General features: G+C 40.6%; 1 protein-coding gene across 1 annotated transcript in view; it reads left to right on the top strand.

Annotated features, from left to right (window-relative positions):
- Positions 1–19,509, top strand: part of PLCB4 (phospholipase C beta 4) — a 408,965-nt gene that overhangs the window by 316,781 nt on the left and 72,675 nt on the right. Inside the window, exons 13-19 of the mRNA XM_080813478.1 lie at positions 4,743–4,851; positions 9,033–9,243; positions 10,269–10,362; positions 12,480–12,559; positions 13,191–13,275; positions 16,214–16,304; positions 18,711–18,806. Coding sequence (XP_080669604.1) covers positions 4,743–4,851; positions 9,033–9,243; positions 10,269–10,362; positions 12,480–12,559; positions 13,191–13,275; positions 16,214–16,304; positions 18,711–18,806 — 766 coding nt within the window. The remainder of the gene's footprint in view (positions 1–4,742; positions 4,852–9,032; positions 9,244–10,268; positions 10,363–12,479; positions 12,560–13,190; positions 13,276–16,213; positions 16,305–18,710; positions 18,807–19,509) is intronic.

Raw genomic sequence — 19,509 nt, forward strand, 5'->3', positions numbered from 1 at the left:
GGGACACATGGAATCAGTGTGATTCTTGATTTCTTTAGATCATAGAGACTATAAGATTGTCCAGGAATGTGTACAGCCTTTGTTTTTAATCTAAGTGCCCAAATCTCATCCTTTTCTATCCTAGCAAAGGGAATTGGAAAGACTAGAGAGCAATCTGAATGTACCCTTGAAGAAGTTTTTCAAAGTTAGAAAACATTCTGCCAGCACCTTGTACCCTCTTTTGGGTCCTATAGTGTCTCTTCTCCTCTTTCCAAAATCAGAAGCACACTTTAGGCAGAACAACTTCAAAACTCATAATGAAAGGAGATAGCATTCGCTCAAGAAGGAAGCAGGTATTGCAGTGTAAGAGTCTATGGCTCCAAAAACTTAGATCCGAATGTTTTCAAAATGCCTTAGCTACATCGTGTCAACAAGCCAAAATTCAACATTGTGTTAGAAGCACCGTATTATGCAATAAGATAGGAAAAATAAATGAGTCTCATGAATGCAAAAGGACAAAGTCCTACTCATCGTTTGAAGATGATGATTGAGTACCCTATCAAAAATTATCAACTGAAAAACTCTTTGAGTAAGAGTTCATCAGAATAACCAGATTGACGGAACAAAAATCAATAGACACATGTATACCAGCATTAGCCAATTAGAATAAGTAATAGGGAAAAAGTCATGCTGCCACCCACCACTTTCCAGCTTGTAAATCCTTTTATTCTTTAGATAAAATTTTATGTTCAGTGTACTCATGTGTATTTCCAGGAAGCTGGAATGAGAGAAGAGAGTACTGGCCATTTACTCTCTTGGTCACCACGTAGGGGTTTGTACCACCTCCTCCCTGTCCATGGATACCTTCATTAGTAGCTTTAGACCTTCTTCTCTGTCTGCACATTAAAGTTTGTGAAGCACTGCCCTAGTGAATTACCTAGGTTCCTCCTTGGAATGCTTAGTGTGGATGGGAAGAGTGTAAGCATCATATACCTTCCCTTATTCTCCGTGACGGATTTAGTCATGGAAATCGAGCACTCAGATCTAAAATTTTGCCACAGCTGTGCCTCTTGTTCACATCAGTGAACCAAGAGAAACTTTTCTTTTTCCTGTTTTATGAAAATAGTAAACCAGAGTCAGAGGAAGCCTGTAGAGATATACATACTGTGAGTTGCCATGTGGTTAGATACTGCTTCCAACTCAGCTATCTGTGGTGGAGCAAATTAATGTCCCTGAGCTTTAGTTAATTTCACTTCTCTTTCCACATTTCCAATAAGAAGCCAAATTGCTTTCAGTTTTACCTTTATTCTCTCACAAAGGTGATAACTGATGGGGACAGCCTACAGAATCAGGAGATGCATGGAGGCCTGGAGAGAGAGATTGAGATGAGAAAAAGAAGGAAAAGGTCTGAGATGACCACAATTTTCCAGAATCGGCTTTACTTGTTGCTAGTGATCTCCCCCCTGCCTCACACACATTATATGATCACGTTAGGGCTAGACCTGTTTGTTTTATTTTGCTGTTACATAGGAAAGGGCTTGTGATCACTTTCCATTTATAATATCTTTATTCTTTAATACATAGACACGGGAAGAAAAGGAGGTATTTAGTGTTTCGGGTAAGCCCCCTCTTGCAAATTATTCCTTTATCTTCTTTGTATCTCATCTGAATATTTTTTGGTCAACAGCTGTCTCTCCCAAGGCTGCTTGGGTTAAAGCCAGATGATGCTTTTTCTCAGTAAGAGTAAGGACATACTAATGGAGTGATGACCCCTGTCTCCTCATGCACATGGGCACAGTTCTGTGACCTATTTTCAGAAGTTGTTTAGATCTCACTTTACAGTGCTCTGGAGGTCCAGAGGTGAATGTCATAGGTTCATTGCTCCCCCAAATCCCCACGGAAAGCCAGTGAACCCTCAGAGTTGTATACCATTTGCCCCACTGTGCTTACGGCTGCGTGGGACTCTTCTGCGACCTCATTACTCTGAGTTCACCTGGGAGTGATCTTCTTCGTCTTTGTTATTTCCTATAAACATGATCGTTTTGTGACTCTAATGCAAATTTTATTATCTTCTTCCTTGCCTTCGGACTATCCAGAGTGCGCTATGCTTTCTTTGTGAAACATGAAAGCTTTAATGAAGCAAAGATCATGTTATCTGGTGGACGATGCAAAGACAAATACGGTTTCGTACTGTCTGCTTTTAATGCTTGTTTGCTGCAAATGTACAATTAGGGGATGATGATAAATCCATTTTAGGGCTTGGTTTTCCTGGCTTTTGCTTCTGATAGACAGTATGTTCTAGTGAATATTGTGCCCTGGGACTAAATTTCAATGGGCTTTAATTAGGAGGACATCTCAAAGATTTAGCATTCTGTCCTTGCAGGATGTAGGTCTTTGGGTTGGTTAGTTGGTTTTTTTGTGTTACTGATAATACAAATGTGTTAAAAATGCATACTTTTACATGTTAGAGCAGTGTTTCTTAAGCTTGAACATAGCAGAATCACCAGAATAAAAAGCACAGAAAACCCAGAACCCCAGAAAATCAGATCTGGTAGGTCTTTGGTGGGGCCTGAGAATCTGCATTTTAACTTCCAGGGTCAGGTGCTGCCTCTGCTGCCATCAGCGGTCACATTATAAGTCACACCAAGCTCACAGGCATATATAGGCATATAAAAAGCACCTAGGAGCATCCGGGTTCCCCCTTCTTTAGCTAATATAATCTCTTCTTTCCTCTGCAGCTTAATCTCTTCCTTCTCTCACTTTTTAAATTCATATGGATTTGCCCCCATCATCTCCATGAGTCCAGAATTCTTACCAATGAGCATATCTTTGAATCAAAAAAAAAAAATCCTACTTTTAATAAGGAAGCATAACATAGTGGCCAACCATGAAAATGACTGCAGTGGGGTCTAAAAAGGACCTTTTCCTCCCATCTCCATCTTCTTCCATGATGGTATTTTACAGAGACGGGAGAAGGAATGTGCGTAGAAAGAGTTTTCTGTTCATTGGTGTAATTGTTGGTTTTTAAAAGCGATGCCTTCTCACCGGAGGGGTGGTGCTTGTCATGGCCTCAAATAGCGGGCTCTAGAATTGCATGATGCCCCTCTGTTTCATAAATAAGATTGTAGCATGCCTTCACGTGCCTGGCCTTCCACGGTCCACCTCACAGTTTCTCTCTGCACGCCCCACGAGTTTTGTTTTTTTATGGTTTCCAGGCCTGTTGTTAAAATAAGTTTCTGCTCTTGCACGTGCATGGACGTGAGCTGTTGTGAGCTGTAATTTCTTAGATTACAACAGAAGCATGCTTCATTGGGATAAACTGACCAAAAGATACTGATTCCTTATGAGTTAACACTCTTGGCTGGGCAAAGAGGTGGGAGGACCAGAGTAGGCTAGGCCACCAGTGCTGGAGGAAATCACATCGTGCGTGTTGCGTTGGCCAAAGGCATTCATTCTGTGTTACCCACTTTTCAAACTTTCATTTCACAACAAATGGGGAAGGGAAATCCATATGAACCTTTCACAGTTGTTTCTCAAACAACATCTCAATTCTGTTTTCCAACGTCTGTGCATATATTTGGGTAAAGAAATGTTGCCAAGGTTCTACCTGTTGACCAGGTTTTGCTCACATCTGCTTATCTCCCATTATTGCCATGGAAGTTACAGATAATTGATGAATGACCAGGGTCCAAGTCACGGTGAACATTAAGGAAGTTTCATGGACCCAATGCCTCCAGATATAGACACACACATACACACACACACACACACACACACACACACACACAACTGTAGCTGAGTCAGTAAATTGGACTTTTTTTGCCACTGCTGTGAAGTTTGTATGACAGAACTGCAGAAATGGCATTTTTCCTGGTGTCTCCAATAGTACCATGAGCATCCAGGTGCTGATTTGAAAAGAATGGCATCGCCAGCTTCCTAGGTGCCTTAATCATTCATGGACTCACCTTGCCCAGAGAATTTCCTCAGGGCAAACCCAGTTCTAGTTCCTAGTGAAAAAGACTTTCTGAACTACTGATATTCAAATACATATTCTCATATTGTCAATAATTGATACATATCCTTGTGCTGATTAATTGTCATCATTATTATAACGGATTTGATTTGATAAATATTTACTCAAGAAAATGAAGTTTGCAGACTGCCCAAGAAAACTTTTCTTTATGTTAAAAAAAACTATGAAAATGAAATGATGTTTACCTGTTTTAATCTTAGAGATTTTTGTTGTTGTTGTTGTTACTATTGTTTTTCTTTTTGGGCACTTAAGTTAGTACATTAGCAATTTGAGTTATTTGGTTTTTGTTTTTGTTTTTTGGCTTTCGGTTTTGGGTTTTGTTTTGGTTTTTGGTTTTTGCTTTTGTTTTTCCCTTATTTCCCCCAAAGATTTTTGACCTCATTTTTTATAGATATTTATGCTTAATCTCTCACCTGTGGTATGGGAACTAGAAGACAGTACAATTGACATGCACACTATTTTATATATCTTTGAGCTTATGAAGGAAAAAAATATATATTCTGTATTCTCTTTTTAGTTCAGTGAGAGAAACCAACAAAGCATTCCCAAATTTGGACTTTTTTGAAGTATATTTTAGGGAGAAAGACAGTAGGACAGTGAAATCCTATCTTTGTAACTATAAATGTGATATTCTAAATAGACCTTATTTTAGAAATTACATACTTTAATGATGTGTTATGATCCAAGGGTGAGAAATGTCAACCTAAATGGGGTTATTTTCTCATCATAGCATCAGCGAGACCCTCGACTGAATGAAATTTTATTCCCATTTTATGATGCTAAAAGGGCAATGCAGATCATCGAGATGTATGAACCCGATGAAGATTTGAAGAAAAAAGGTAATGAAAGTGAAGAAAGACAATTTTCTTTATTAAAGAAAAAGCAAGACTATATGCAACTTTAAACATTCTTGGATATTTAGTTAACGACATCTTTAAATGCTTTGGAGCTTCCTAGAGCCAAGAATTTTTAATGGACTGATTTTTTTTTTCCTGTTTTAAGTTAGTATAAATTTTACCTTACATTAGAATTTGCCCATGCTGCCTGAGGCATAATGTAAATTCACTGTATTTTAAACACATGTTAGTGATATTTTCCCCGTTGTAATCTCTCACATTCGATCTTTGGTATTGCTTAATGCTTAAACTGCAAAAATGCCCATATGGTCTCTGTTTGCCAGCTTGGAAGGAATTTTACGTCTTATAAAAGTTTATACCTTCTCTTTCTCCCTTTTGTTTTGCCAAGCTGAGTAAATTTTAATACATGATTTGATGAGCCTACCCATCACTTGACCTCTGTTATGGAATACAAATGCAACTGATAGGAAATTAAATGGTCAGGAACCAGTTATTAGGGTTTCTGAACATTTGCCTCCTTCAATGAAACATTGGAAGCAGTGTGCTGTCCATTCCAGTATTTGACAAAGAAAAGGCATGGAGAGGAAATTGAAGATCAGTCCTGTAGCAGAGGGAGGCACCTGCAAAGGATGGGACAGGTGATGCTATAATTGGACAGGAGGTCCTGAGACAAGAGCTACCTGAGCCTCAGCCTTGTGTTCCAGTGGAGGGTTGAAGGGAGATTCAGGTTCAAGTTCTATGTTTCCCATGTGTCCCTGGGTAGTATGGCTTCAGTTTCCATGTTCTTTTTTCTTTGTATCTCAGTGAATGTGGCTAAAAGTTTTATATAATCTCTGGACCCACATGAAACCCATGTATATTCATGCTGGCACGCCATACCACATGACCCACCCTGATCTGTTTCCAACTCAAATAGTCATACACTTATACTTCCTGCTATGGCCCCAAATAACTCCTTCCAGCATGAGTGCTTCCTTATTTACCTTTATGCCAACACTCTGAGTAGTATTATTTACTCTACATTGCTTGGGATTAAAGTGAAGGGAGGGGTGGCTTGATAGCTCATGTAATACTTTGCAATAGTATTGTTGCTATCCTGTCCTGTCTTGTTGCTTGTTGCTGTCCTGTCACTGTGTGACCTTGAGCAAGGGACCCTATTCCTGGGCCTCAGTTTCCCTGCTCATAATACAGTGGAGCTCATACAGTCATTCAACTAATATTCCGCTCCCCTACCTTCATTTCTTGAAGTTTACAGAGGGCTGACTAGTTGCCAAGCCCTGGACCAGATGTTGGGGATTCAAAAGTAAGACATTTGTGATCTGTCGAAGGACAAGGCTCAGTAGTTCCTTGGCAGTATGATAAATGTTATGATAGAGGTGTGTCTTTCATTATTTCTAAAGTCCTTCCAGATTCAAATGTCTATGAAATTGCATTGATGCATCTAAAAATCATAGCTTCACCAATTCATAAATGACAGAAATTTTAAAGTCTGCCATTATTAAGTATGAGTGAGAATGGGGTACAAAAGACATTATAAACTTCTGGGAGGAGCTTAAACTGGTACAAACAACCACCTTTTTGAATATATTGGCAATGAATGGTAGAGTAGAAAACATGCCCTTCTACAGCCCAGCCTATCCACCTCCAGGTATGTATCTTAGAGAACCTCCCATCTTGTTCCCAGCTCTGGATGTCAGAGGAAGCACACTTACTCAACTCAGTGGCTTTAAATTTCTTCTACACACATGACTTTCAAATTCTCCACTTCTGACCTCTAACTTCAACTACAGACCTGCGGTAGAGTCCTCCATTTGGATACTGATGGGCATTTCAGGTGTATATGTACAACATGTTTTGATTCTCCCTGCCCTCAGACCTGTTCCCTTCTCAGCCTGGAAAATAAATGTTACCATGATTCACCTGAATTTTTAGGCCAAAACTCTTGGAATCTTCCCTGACTTGCTCTTGTTCTTTTGTTGTTGTTGTTATTCTTTCATGTCACTTCTGATCCATCAGTAAAACCTCCCAGATCTATCCTCAGAATAAGCCCTGAATAAATCACTTCTCACCATCTCTACCTTCATTGGTCTATCCATGCCTACATCATGTCTTCCTAGATGATGGCAACTGACTTTTAACTAGTCGTCTTTCTACTCGGTGCCCTACAGTTCATGTTCCACACAGCAGCCAGACTAAACCATTGAAAACTAAATCTAATCATATTATCCCACTCTTTGGAACCCTCCAAAGGCTTCCCAACACACTTAGAGTAAAACCCACAGTACTTAGCGAAGACTTCAGGCCAACTGATGTAGCTTTTGGCTTCCTCTCTAGCCTCGTTTCTAACTCCCTCTCCCCTCGGTCACACACTCCTGTGTCAAGGTCGTCACACTTGCTTGTCCTACTTGGGATGATTCCCCAGACTACAGGCGGCTTGCTCCCCATTCATCAGTGTGACCTCCTCAGAAGGGCTTTTGCTGGCCCTGTATCTAACACAGCATCTTGGGCATTCTTGATCACCTTCATTCCCTGCTTTCTATTTCTTTCTAGCACTTGCATGACGTTACATTATACTTATATTTATTTGCTAATTTATTTGTTCTCTTCCCCATAATACATTTTGTGAAGGCCGGGTGTGTCTGTTTCTCCCATCATTTCTTCTGTCCCAGTGCCTTCAAAAGTACTTGCTCTTAGAATGGATGTGTGTGCCCAAGGAGACAGGTGCACAGATTTTTATTGTAGTACGTTTAATTATAATTAGAAATTTCCTAAATACCCATCAACAGAATCATGGACAATAAATGGATGTATTCAGACATGGACCTATTCTACATTCTACAGTCCTACATACCACGCCTATGCCTACTACTATACATTATTCAGGGGAAAATAAAAGACCAAGAGCTGTTTATATTAACTGAACCAGTTATAAGAAAATGTAACATTAGCAAATTTGCATATGCAAATAATGGACTATCTTTTATACAATCTTTTAAATATTCACAACTACCTATGGTTTGGATACAGGCGTATGTAGTAGAGTTACAAATCCATTTGGAGAATGTTCAATACAAAAAGTCGGGAATGGTTGTCTAAGAGGGAATAGAAAGAGGAACTGCAATAGAATGGAGGGTGGGAGGCCAGGGTGCTGCAGAGGCATCTGTAATTATGTATTCCTCTGGAAAAATGAACAGTAAATAAGGGAAGATGTTATGAAGCTGTGGTCTGGGTCCATAGTTAGTTGTTATGCTATCATCTGTACTTCTTTATAAGCTTGAAATCAGTTCATAACTTGCAAATGCTTAAGTAAAAACAAAAGACTAAAAAAAAAAACAAAATCCAAAAAGCTGAGGCAGTCGATAGTTGATGGGGTGGGAGTTGTAGAAATATTGATCACTTCTCCTGAGACCACAGGGGACTGGCTTTGTATCAGAAAGGACTGACCAAAATGAACGGTGGCTCTTAGGACCACTGCACATTTCAGTGATGACTACTCTTCTCACCAGTCCTACACCCTGTGCATAGAAAAGAGGAGAAATGAATTGTTTAAACCCAGAGAGGTTGCTCATTCCTTCTCCAATCCAGTGAGAACTGTAGTGCCCTACAGTTGTAGGTTTTCCACCTGAGCCCAACGTAGAGTTTGAACTCACGACCCTGAGATCAAGGCCTGAGCTGAGTTCAAGAGGCAATGCTTAACCTACTGAGCCACCCAGGTGCCCCCCTCTTTTCCACTTTTTTAAGACTCCCTCTTGTATGTCTTGTCCTTTATCATTCGGGATAGTCCTGGAAAGTGGGTGTGGCCAGTATTTCTCCCCCATTTGCCAGAAGAGGAGGTTGAGACCCAAGAACGTAGAGAGTAAGTGGTAGAAGCGGAACTGAAAAAGGTCCCCTTGACTCCTGGTGCTGCGCTTCTGAGCTCAGGGAATCTGTGCTGCTGTCATCCTACTTAGAAAAGCAGAAAGCGCCCTGTCTTGTGGAATGGGTTAGGTTACTTGTGATGTGCAACTCTGTTGCTTTATTCAAGTTCCGAAGGATGAAGTTTCTTGGGAAAGAGAATGAGAAGCAATTTACTCTGAATGAAGCTGCCTCAACTTACATGAAGAAAAATGTGAGAGGTGTATCTTCCGAGCCACATGTCTACTAGCTGTTCTTTTTTCCCCCAGGCCTCATATCAAGTGATGGGTTTTGCAGATACCTGATGTCAGATGAAAATGCCCCAGTCTTCCTGGATCGTTTAGAACTTTACCAAGAAATGGACCATCCTCTGGCCCACTACTTCATCAGTTCTTCCCATAACACCTATCTCACGGGCCGGCAGTTTGGCGGGAAATCTTCAGTAGAAATGTACAGACAGGTTCTCCTGGCTGGTTGCAGGTCAGAAGCTCAGGACAGTTCCTTTTCTTTTTTTTAAATATGATGCCCTTCAATTTAAGATTTTTCTCTAAAAAAGGAGGAGGTAGTATTCTGAATGAAAGGACATTTTTTCCTTCTCTTTAATTGATTATGCTGGTCATGTAACCTTAAAAAAGAACAGATAATCTTTGCTCCAGAAAGTTCTAGAATCCTCCTATGGGCCAAAAGATAGTTTTTATTATAAATTTTTTAATATTCCCCCTCAAATAAGTAAACAAATATTCCCCCCCTCAAAATTGCAAAAAAAATTTCAAGAAGTCATGTTAAATTTCTTATTGGTCTGAAGCATTTGCAAATTTAGCTCTACTTAATGTTAAAAGTCTTAAAATGTCATTCTCTGAGAATGAAGATTATTGAAAATGGTTTTCCTTCTGTGGAAATCGGCAAATATTTGAAGTTTAAAATATGGAAAAAATGCTGAAAGTGAAAAATAAGAAATGTAGTTACATTATGATATTTTTTCTTGGTTATCAATAGCCATACCTTAGTATTTAATAACTCACTATTTTTTGTGTATGGAGAGACTCTAAGGAAATGACATCACTACTTCTTCCTCTGAATACTTGACACAATGAGAACATTTTCTTTTATGGCCAAAGACACATCATTTCATCTAACAAAATTTTTCAAAACTGTTCTTTAACATCATCTAAATCCCAGCCCGCATTCAGATGTTCCCAATTGTCCCCAAATTGTCCTTCATTGTAGATTTGTCATGACTGGAATTTCATCCAGAACCGCACTGGTGGTTGTATCTCCAAAGTCTGACTTCATCTCTGACAGTCCCTTTTTCATGACGGCAACGTGATAAAGAATATAATGTGATTTTAACCTGCATACTCCATAAAATAATCATGTTACTTAACTCATCCCATGTCCTGCTTCTATAAGAAAACAACTTATTTTGATGTCTCTCCTTTTACTTTGCACACACACGCAGTATTTTATTGTAAGGGCTCAATCTTGTAATGTCACTGTGTGCCTAGATGTGTTGAACTAGACTGTTGGGATGGAAAAGGTGAAGACCAAGAACCGATCATAACTCATGGAAAAGCAATGTGTACAGATATCCTTTTTAAGGTAAGTTTCAAAATAGCCATAGTCTCTTCCAGACTGTTGTAGAGATAGATGAAGTGGAGAAAACAAATTACTCATTTTCTCAAGTGTTTTACCTTCGTATTCCTTTCCTCTAGCTTTGAAGAGAAAGTCAAGAAAAATGTTTTCTCCACTTCATAGCACCTTCCTTTTCTGACTTTGCTGCTTTCAGATGGTGACAGCGCCATAGAATGAGGCTTCTTCTGCCAGAATCCCCCGACTCTAATTACTTTTAAAAACAGTCTTGTTTTCTTGCTTATTTTGCATTATTTCTGAAGAACGTCAAAATGGCGTAAAAAGATAAATAGAATACAGAAAAAAAAAAGGATTATAAATAGTGCCTATCAGAGCAAGAAGCTACTTTGACTGAAGTTAGAGTTGATGAATCCTCAATATCAAGTCCTATAAACTGCCAAGCCATGCCACAGACGGGTTCCAAACTGTCTAGAATTCATGGCGAGGAGAGAAACATGATGATTCACAAGATTTGCAAAATAGAAACCGGCCCATTGGTCCAAAGAAGCATAGTTGTTCCCAGTCCTGATGCCAGAAAGAAGGCTTTTCCCCAAGGACCCTCAAAGAGAGGCATCTACAGTTTTACAAACAGGCATTTCAGTAATGGCCTTTTGGTGATCTCTATGTACAGTTGGAAGGTTAGTTTCTTACAGCATTCCTCAATATGCTCCAGGGATAGCCTGCCAAAAGACAAGTCAAAAAAATGCAATTCTGAAAAAAAAAAAAATGCAATTCTGTGGTTGGCCACTGTTCAGGTACATCTGTCTCTGTCGGTTGCGTGCAATTTGGGATGGTTATTGCAACATCTGGAGCAATGGTCTCGACCCTGCCTGCATGTGGGGAATCACCAGAGGTATTTGTAAGAACAGATGCCTGGGCCCTATCCCTATGACCCTCCATGCATACCATTTCTCTTAGCCAGATGTTGGTGAATTTGAGCAGCAACAAATTCAGGGTTATGTTCCCTGAGAAGGAATTACACTGCCTGCGAAATACCAAAAATGTATTCCAGTAGGAAGCCATGAGTTTGCATAGCCAACTAAACTGACAGGAAGGGTTGTCCTCTTTAGAGAATTAAGGGGCCTGATAAAGAAGCTTAGCTGAAAAGAAGGCTGTTTCTTCTCAGCTCGGAGGTGAGCAAAGGAGAACCCCGGGGCAGAGCCAGAATTTTCCTCAAGGAGTAATTCTTGGTCAACTCAAGTTGGCAAGCAAGGTCACAGAAGTTTTCACCTAAAGAAACTTGAAGCAAGAATAATTAAAGGACCACCTTAGGCATAAGGATGCTCACGAAAACACTCCATGATTCTCTAACCCAAGGCATTAGATGGGTTTCAAAGGGACTAGCCTAGATTACTATTGTATAATTTTTTTCCAATTTAACTGAATGGTGGGATTTTCCCTGTGGTTACAATAAGCCAATAAGAATTTGGGGATTTTTACCAAGCATGATGCTGTGGTTGTGGAAACATTGGTTTGAAACTGCGCTTTCTGAAGCTAAGCAGAGAGCAAGGATATGCTCAGCTTGTTCAAAGGGGGTTTCAGATGACGGAGCTTCCAGTTCAGAAAGGGGCAGCCAGGATACCACCTGTCTCATCTCACATGTTGCTTGATCAAGGAGAACAGCCTCCCTCGTCACCTGCCCCCTCCCCCCACCAACCATTTTCATCAGGCTAATCAGAAACAAGGGATGTTGAGAATGTCACAGGAATCTTCATCGAATTAATGAAACGTAGCCAAAACCCCACCTGCTCTTCAGCAAGAAAGATGAGCTCTGAACCTGTCTTGCCAGGTAATCGAGCAAGGAGCCAGCATGCCCTTGAGACGAAATTCCTTGTCAGTTAATAGCATCATAATTTTGGAGCAGTCAACGGTAGCTTTGAAAAAAATTGTCATTAACCATTAGCTGTGCTTGGGTCTAACCGCAAGGGGGCTCTCCCTGTGACGGTATCAAGGTGAATGGGCTCTCCAGGTCTTAATTGCCAGAACGGACTTTCTGAAAAGCTGAAACTAATAGTCTTTGAATGGGTTCAGGTGCCTAAATTTATTTTTTGGCTCTTCTCTCTCATTAACACTTTTTATCTTTAAAGGATGTTATTCAAGCCATCAAGGAAACCGCATTTGTCACATCTGAATATCCTGTAATTCTCTCCTTTGAAAATCACTGCAGGTATAACGATGGGTTCTATTTGAAATATCTACCACCCGATTCCCACTGCTGCTGCTCTACATCTTTTTAAAGAGCTGAATGGTTTGGGGGTAGTGGTAAGGATACTTGGTCTTATGCAAAAAAAAAAAAAAAAGTAAAAAGAAAAGCCTCAAACCAGTACCAACCTCCCCAACCTAAAAAAAAAAAAAAAAAAAAAAGAAAAAGAAAGAAAGAAAGAAAGAAAGAAAGAAAGAAAGAAAGAAAATACAAAGGGGGAAAAACAAGTCATCTTGCTGTGTTTTAGAGATGCTCCCTCTAAATGGTGAGCGATCAGGACACCTTGCTCAAAGTTCCACTGAGCTGGAAGATGTGGCAGTGGATTGGAAAGCAGACTTGATGAACTTGAAAGCCATTTTTTAGTCTGCTTACCAGCTCTTATTTTGGCGGGGGGCGGGGGGGAGGAGGATCTGCTTTTGAAACTATTCCAGTTAAAGTCTGTGGCATGTAACTGAGCGTCTCACTTAGCATCAAGAGAACAAGCGTGGATTTTGCAGAGTGGGAGTTTTGAATCACCTAGGAATGGATGTTTCTTGTTCTTGGACACATAATGGATGTTTGAATTTACGAATGCCAGTTCTCTCTCTCTCTCCAGCAAATATCAGCAGTACAAGATGTCCAAATATTGCGAAGATCTATTTGGGGATCTCCTGTTGAAACAAGCACTTGAATCACATCCAGTATGTATTTTTAGCAAACCGTATTTCTAACCTGAATGAATTTGTTTTGAAATTCATTTCTAAAGGGTCAAGTAGTGCTAGAGGACTAAAGATCTTCATATTTATTTAAATTCATTGGTATGGAAAGCTTTTGTGCTTCGGACAGATGTGTAGAGAGAGACATAAAGTAAACATCTGGTTCAATTTAATTTAAAGGGTCTCAAGGCCTTTACGGTTTTTGAGATCTCTGTCCTAAAATTTTATAAAATGCCCACTGACCAAGGGTCTATACTCAGCATTTGTTCTCAACTCGGTTGCCTGCTAGAACCATCTAGAAGGACTATTAAAAATATTAAAAAACCCTCCAGGTGAATAAAGTATGCACATAGGGTTCAGCACCCATAGGACCCCACTGCTGTAAGAAGTCCCCTAAATTGAAATCAAAAGAGTCTGACGTTCAAGCTCCCAACTCCAAAACAGATAATTGGGCGGGGGTAGGGGAGCAGGCACCCGGATAGTTCAGTCGGTTGAGTGTCTGGCTCTTGGTTTTAGCTCAGGCCATGATCTCGGGGTCCTGAGACTGAGCCCCAGGTCAGCCTCCATGCTCAGTGCAGTCTGTTTTGAGAGATTTTTTTCCCGTCCCTCTCCCTTCCCCTCTGCTCCTCTCCCCATTCGTGTGTTCGCCTGCACACGTGCTCACTCACTCTCTCTCTCTGTCTCTCAAAGAAATACAATAAAATCTTTAAACAACGACAACAACAACAAATACCAGGAAAATGTTATACATACAACTTTTGAGCTTCATGTTTACACCTGTAACTTGCTTCATAAAACAAAGATTGGGACGCCTGGGTGGTTCAGTGGGTTAAAGCCTCTGCCTTCAGCTCAGGTCATGATCCCAGGGTCCGGGGATCAAGCCCGCATCGGGCTCTCTGCTCAACAGGGAGCCTGCTTCCCCCTCTCTCTCTGCCTGCCTCTCTGCCTACTTGTGATCTCTGTCAAATAAATAAATAAAATCTTTAAAAAATAAATAAAACAAAGAACCTTTAACATATGGCCCACAGATAGGCTTTGTGAGGTCAGTGACCTCATTCTAATTGCATACAACTTTTTTTAGTGTATAATTATTCCACAGAGTTCATCACATTTTGCAAGGATCCATTACTTCCAAGTGGTGAAGATCCACTGTCCCAAGATGTTATGAATAGGAAGAGAGCTAACGGGATTAAGTGTAAAGTACTCTGCAGTATTTAAAAACAAACAAACAAACAAAAAAAAAACCTGGGGAAAAAAAATGCCTAGGACAAGAGGATATTTGGATCCTTTGCACCCACCCCCTGATTGTCCTCAGCCTGTGGACGGAAGCCATGCTGCAGGCTCCCTGCCCCTGTCCGTGCAGCACTCTCTATCTTCCCTGTACACTGGCCTGCTTATGGCTGCCAGAGCCTGCAGCTTTTCAAGTGAGGTGGGGTGCTCTGGTCACCAGAGCGGACTCTGCCCATATGGGAAGGACAGGCCAGAAGGGCCGCAGAGCTCACACCCCTCCCCCGCAGTCCCCTCACACAGCAGGAGGGACAGCTCCAGAGCATGGGATCTACACCAGCTGCCAGGCTCCCCAGCAGGACCACACGCCTGCCCCCTCAGTGATAACTTGCCTGATAACACCCCCTTGGGGTTGGCTGCTTGCCGCCTTTTTCTCACTTTCCTAACCCACACCCTCCGTTTGGACATTGCTGAGGCTGCCTCCCAAGGAGACTTTGGGTCTGTTCACATCCTTGTCTCAGAGACTGATTCTGAGGGAACGCAAACTAAGAAACAGCCGGATTTTAATTAATTTTATTTTTGTTTTACCTAGACCCTCTGTGTTCTTTTCTGATTGGGCTAAGGTGCTTGTTCCTGTGGAAAGACCACTGTGTTCTTTGCAGAGTGATATGCACATACATGGAAAATGTTGTGGGGAGCGTATGTGAATACACATGGGAGCGGGACCTCCCTGAAGTGAAAAGCTTTCAGTCTTGAGTGGGGCTGTGGGGGAGACAGAGAACACAGGTAAAACTAGAGCTACAAAGGAAAATGGCCTGTGACATATTGAATACTAGAGATACCCAGGTTCAAGAGAGATCGCTGGGGAATGGACCGGTTACAGCAAGCTTCAGAAGGAAGCAGAATTTTGGCAAAGAGCCTTGTTCGGCGCAACACAAGCATAGGAGTGCATAGTGCTTTGCATGTAATAAGTAGTATAAAGATTACTTTTGGAAAAATGAGTGGATGGATGGAAAAGACAGGTGGATGGAGGGGTGGGTGGGTGCATATGCAGATGCATGAGAGAATGGGGAGTGGGTGACTAGATATGGCGCAGTTGTATGGGTCAGAGGTAATAGAAGAAAGGACACTGCCTTCGCAGCCATAAATCCAGGCAAATGAAATCACAGTAGAGGTCAGGTTTTGGTAACTGACCACTCCCTTCTTGATTCTCTTACTGAACCTACAAAACCATAATCCCAAGTATTGGGGTTACATCAGCCTACTGAGTAAACAGGCTTCCTAATACAACCTAACATTTAAGGGGATCAAGGGAGCCCTCGACTTCTGCCTGGGAAAGCCGTTGTGACCCCAGCCATCTCAATGACCCCTTGTACTTTGCCCGATGCATAAAAGGAGCAAGATCGGAAGTTGAGCACGAGGCCCTCACCCAACAGCACTCCAGGTCAGACCTAGCTCCTGCTGGGGAAGGTGGAGTGGCTCTGCACAGCTCTGGGAGACTGTGGATGTCAAGTCTGCAGTCTAAGGCAGAGTTTCTTGCAGTAGGCTGATAGAGGTTGGGGAATGAAAACATAAAACTGTGCTGACTGCCATCTAGTGGATGTTGGGCTGTATAACAGACCTCCGTGCTCACACTGGGCAGAGAATGAGACTAAAGAAGCTCATCATTAATTCAGCCTTTTCTGTTTTTCTCTAGCTTGAACCAGGCAGGCCCTTACCGTCCCCCAATGACCTCAAAAGAAAAATACTCATCAAAAATAAGCGGCTGAAACCTGAGGTTGAAAAAAGTAAGTCAAAGACACACACCAATGATGAAGCATGCACACATTGTGTGTTTGGACATTTCAGCTGTCTAAAATGAAATCTATTTTAAAACCACTGATTTGGGGGAGGAAGGGAGCATTACAGTGTTGCATATACTTTTCAGAGCAAAGTGGCCACACTGACATTTAAGTGTAGGTTCCTGCGGTGGGAAAAGCATATTCATATATTCATAAGATGCAGGATTTGGAATGATCCCGAGGCAAAATGAGAAGAAAGTGAAAGAGGCATTTTAGAATTTACCAAGATAGAAGGAACTCCTTTTTTTTTTTTTTTCACTTAATATGCCCTAAAGTCCTCTTAAAAGCTTTCCCTTTACAGTTTGCCTCTGTGAGATACACATATCTAGGGGTCCTAGGTGAATGTGAGAATGCATGAATGTGTGTATATGTGGTGAGAGAGGAATGATTTTATATAGATATTTTCCCTAGAGATTTTCTTTGAAAATATTTTCTTTCAGCTAGTCTTTTAATTCAGTGAATTGGTAACTTGAAATATGGGGATGATTGCATTGTGTTTTTACCCTAGGTATTCTAAGTTTTATTTTTTTAATTTAAATTCAATTAATTAACATATAGCATATTATTAGTTTCAGAAGTAAAGTTCAGGTACACATCAGTCTTATATAACATCCAGGTGCTTATTACATCACATATCCTCCTTAATGTCCATCACCCAGTTACTCCACACCCCCACACGCTTCCCCTCCAGCAACCCTCAGTTTATTTCCTATGATTAAGAGTCTCTTACGGTTTGTCTCCCTCTCTGGCTTCATCTTGTTTTATTTTTCCCTCCCCTCCCCTATGCTCCTCTGTTTTGTTTCTTAAATTACATATATCAGTGAGATCATATGATAATTGCTTTCTCTGTCTGATTTCACTTAGCATAATACACTCTATTTCCATGCACATCATGCAAATGGCAAGATTTCTTTTTTGATGGCTGAGTAGTATTCCATGTGTGTGTATACACAGATATATATGTGTATATATACACTGTATCTATATCTAAGTTTTAAATTATAGTAATTATTATTACAAAAGTAATACCATAGGAAAATGAAAACAACAAAGAAAAATATAAGAACATAATAAAATAACACTGAGTTATGTATTTTATACATAGATACATGTACTATAGCTACATGTTTAGACATACATTTCTTATAAAACTGGAATCAGTTTAAATATGCTGGTTTTGGTGGGGGGAGCCTGGGTGACTCAGTGGGTTAAAGCCTCTGCCTTTGGCTCAGGTCATGATCTCAGGGTCCTGGAATCGAACCCCGCATTGGGCTCTCTGCTCAGCGGGGAGCCTACTTACACCCCTCTCTTACCTGCTGCTCTGCCTACTCGTGAGCTCTGTCTCTGTCAAATAAATACATAAAATCTTTCAAAAATATGCTTGTTTTTTTATCTTTAATTCAACCAACTGAGTATACTTACACTCCTACTAATGTTACTACATACTAACTTGACTTCTGATGTGTGAATCACTCTGCAGAATTTGTTGTGTGGGATATGCTACCGTTTAAGCAGTCCCAAATCGATGGCTTTTCATTACTATAAAAACAACAATGATAAACCTAAGTCAATGTTCGTTTTGTCCGATTTGCACAGCTTCTTGAAATCAGTTGGTGCAATTCACGTTGGTTGGCCAAAGCATGTATGCACTTTGTATTGTGATGCATCTTGTTACACTTTCTTTCAGAAAAAGTGTACCAATTTACACTCTCCCCGCAATACACGAGAATGCCTGTTTCCCAGTGATACTCTTACTGCTGGCTCTTGGCCAGCTTGTACGTATGTGTGTCCAATGGGTTGAAGGAGAACGAGACTCTAGTTTTTTGATAGTAATGTTCTTAGTAGCTCATTTCTTGATAACATCATTATTTATAACGTGCTTCCACATGTTTTTCCATTTTCAAAATTCTTCATCTTACCGACGTATAAGGGCTTTTTATATGTGAGGATAATAATCTTGGGTCTGTCGGTCACAGATATTTTTTTCCCTGAAGTTGTATCACTCTCCGGTGTGCCTGTCTCTTTTCCGTCACTTAACAACATTGTTCTCAAAACTGTGGACCTTTGGCACCAAGCCTTAAATCCTTCTCAGTGACTGAGGCTTCCTCTCAATTTAGGACCAGAACTTTGGGCATTTCACCGACGTCCCATAGTCCTTCATCAAATGTTGATGAAGGTTGCACGTCCCATGAGAAGTCTGACCAGCAGATCTGGGTGAGACAGTGGCCTTAGGAATGTAACCACGAGGGACTTAGACTATACATTCCCTTCTTGGTGTTGATCTTAGGACTGGGGCTTTGCAAGTCATCTGGCATCTGTCACCATCTCCTTCCTATTTGTTTTGAATAACAGAACAGCTCGAGGCTTTGAAAAGCATGATGGAAGCTGGAGAATCTGCTGCCCCAGTTAGCATCCTAGAGGATGATAATGAAGAGGAAATAGAAAGTGGTGAGTCAGTTTTCTTCTAATTTATGTGTCACAAAAAAATTTTTTTAAACAAGTTTATTTATTTATTTTTAAGTACTCTCTACACCCAATGTGGGCCTTGAACTCACAACCCCAAAATCAAGGGTCGCATGCTCTCCAACTGAGCTAGCCAGGTGCCCACAAAAATAATTTTTAAAATAAGAAAAACATGAGTTTGTCTCCATGGGCCCTTTTACATAATGTGATGGCTTAAGTCTAATTAGTCAAGTGTGCACTCATGCACCAAACTTTCATATTTGGTATTTTTTGATATTTTTCCAAATGTTCCTTCCAGTTTACATGGGCACTAGATTTTTGTGGCTTAGTCATCTCCCTTCCTGTTGTGCAATCAGCTGCTCATCTGAAATTCACAGCCAGAGAATCCTTGCTGTAGAAGGCAAGGGGTTGGAATAAAAAGAAATTTTGTAATCCTTTCTATAAACAAAAACATAAACTTCAGCGTTGTTAATGATGATAGTAGTAAGGCAAGTTACCACGAAAGGAACACAAGTGGAGACCCTCAGGGAAATGATGGGTTTGTGCGCACACTTGAAATGACCTGGAAATTCAAAGCCAGTATTAAAATTTCCATTTAATATTCTTTCAAATAACCAGCTCACCAGAATTACCAAGACAGGTAGGTGATTTTAGCAACGGTAGCCTTGCTTAAAAAATCAGAATATTT

This window comes from Martes martes (genome assembly GCF_963455335.1).
Source record: "Martes martes genome assembly, chromosome: 9".
NCBI classification, from domain to species: Eukaryota; Metazoa; Chordata; class Mammalia; order Carnivora; family Mustelidae; genus Martes; species Martes martes.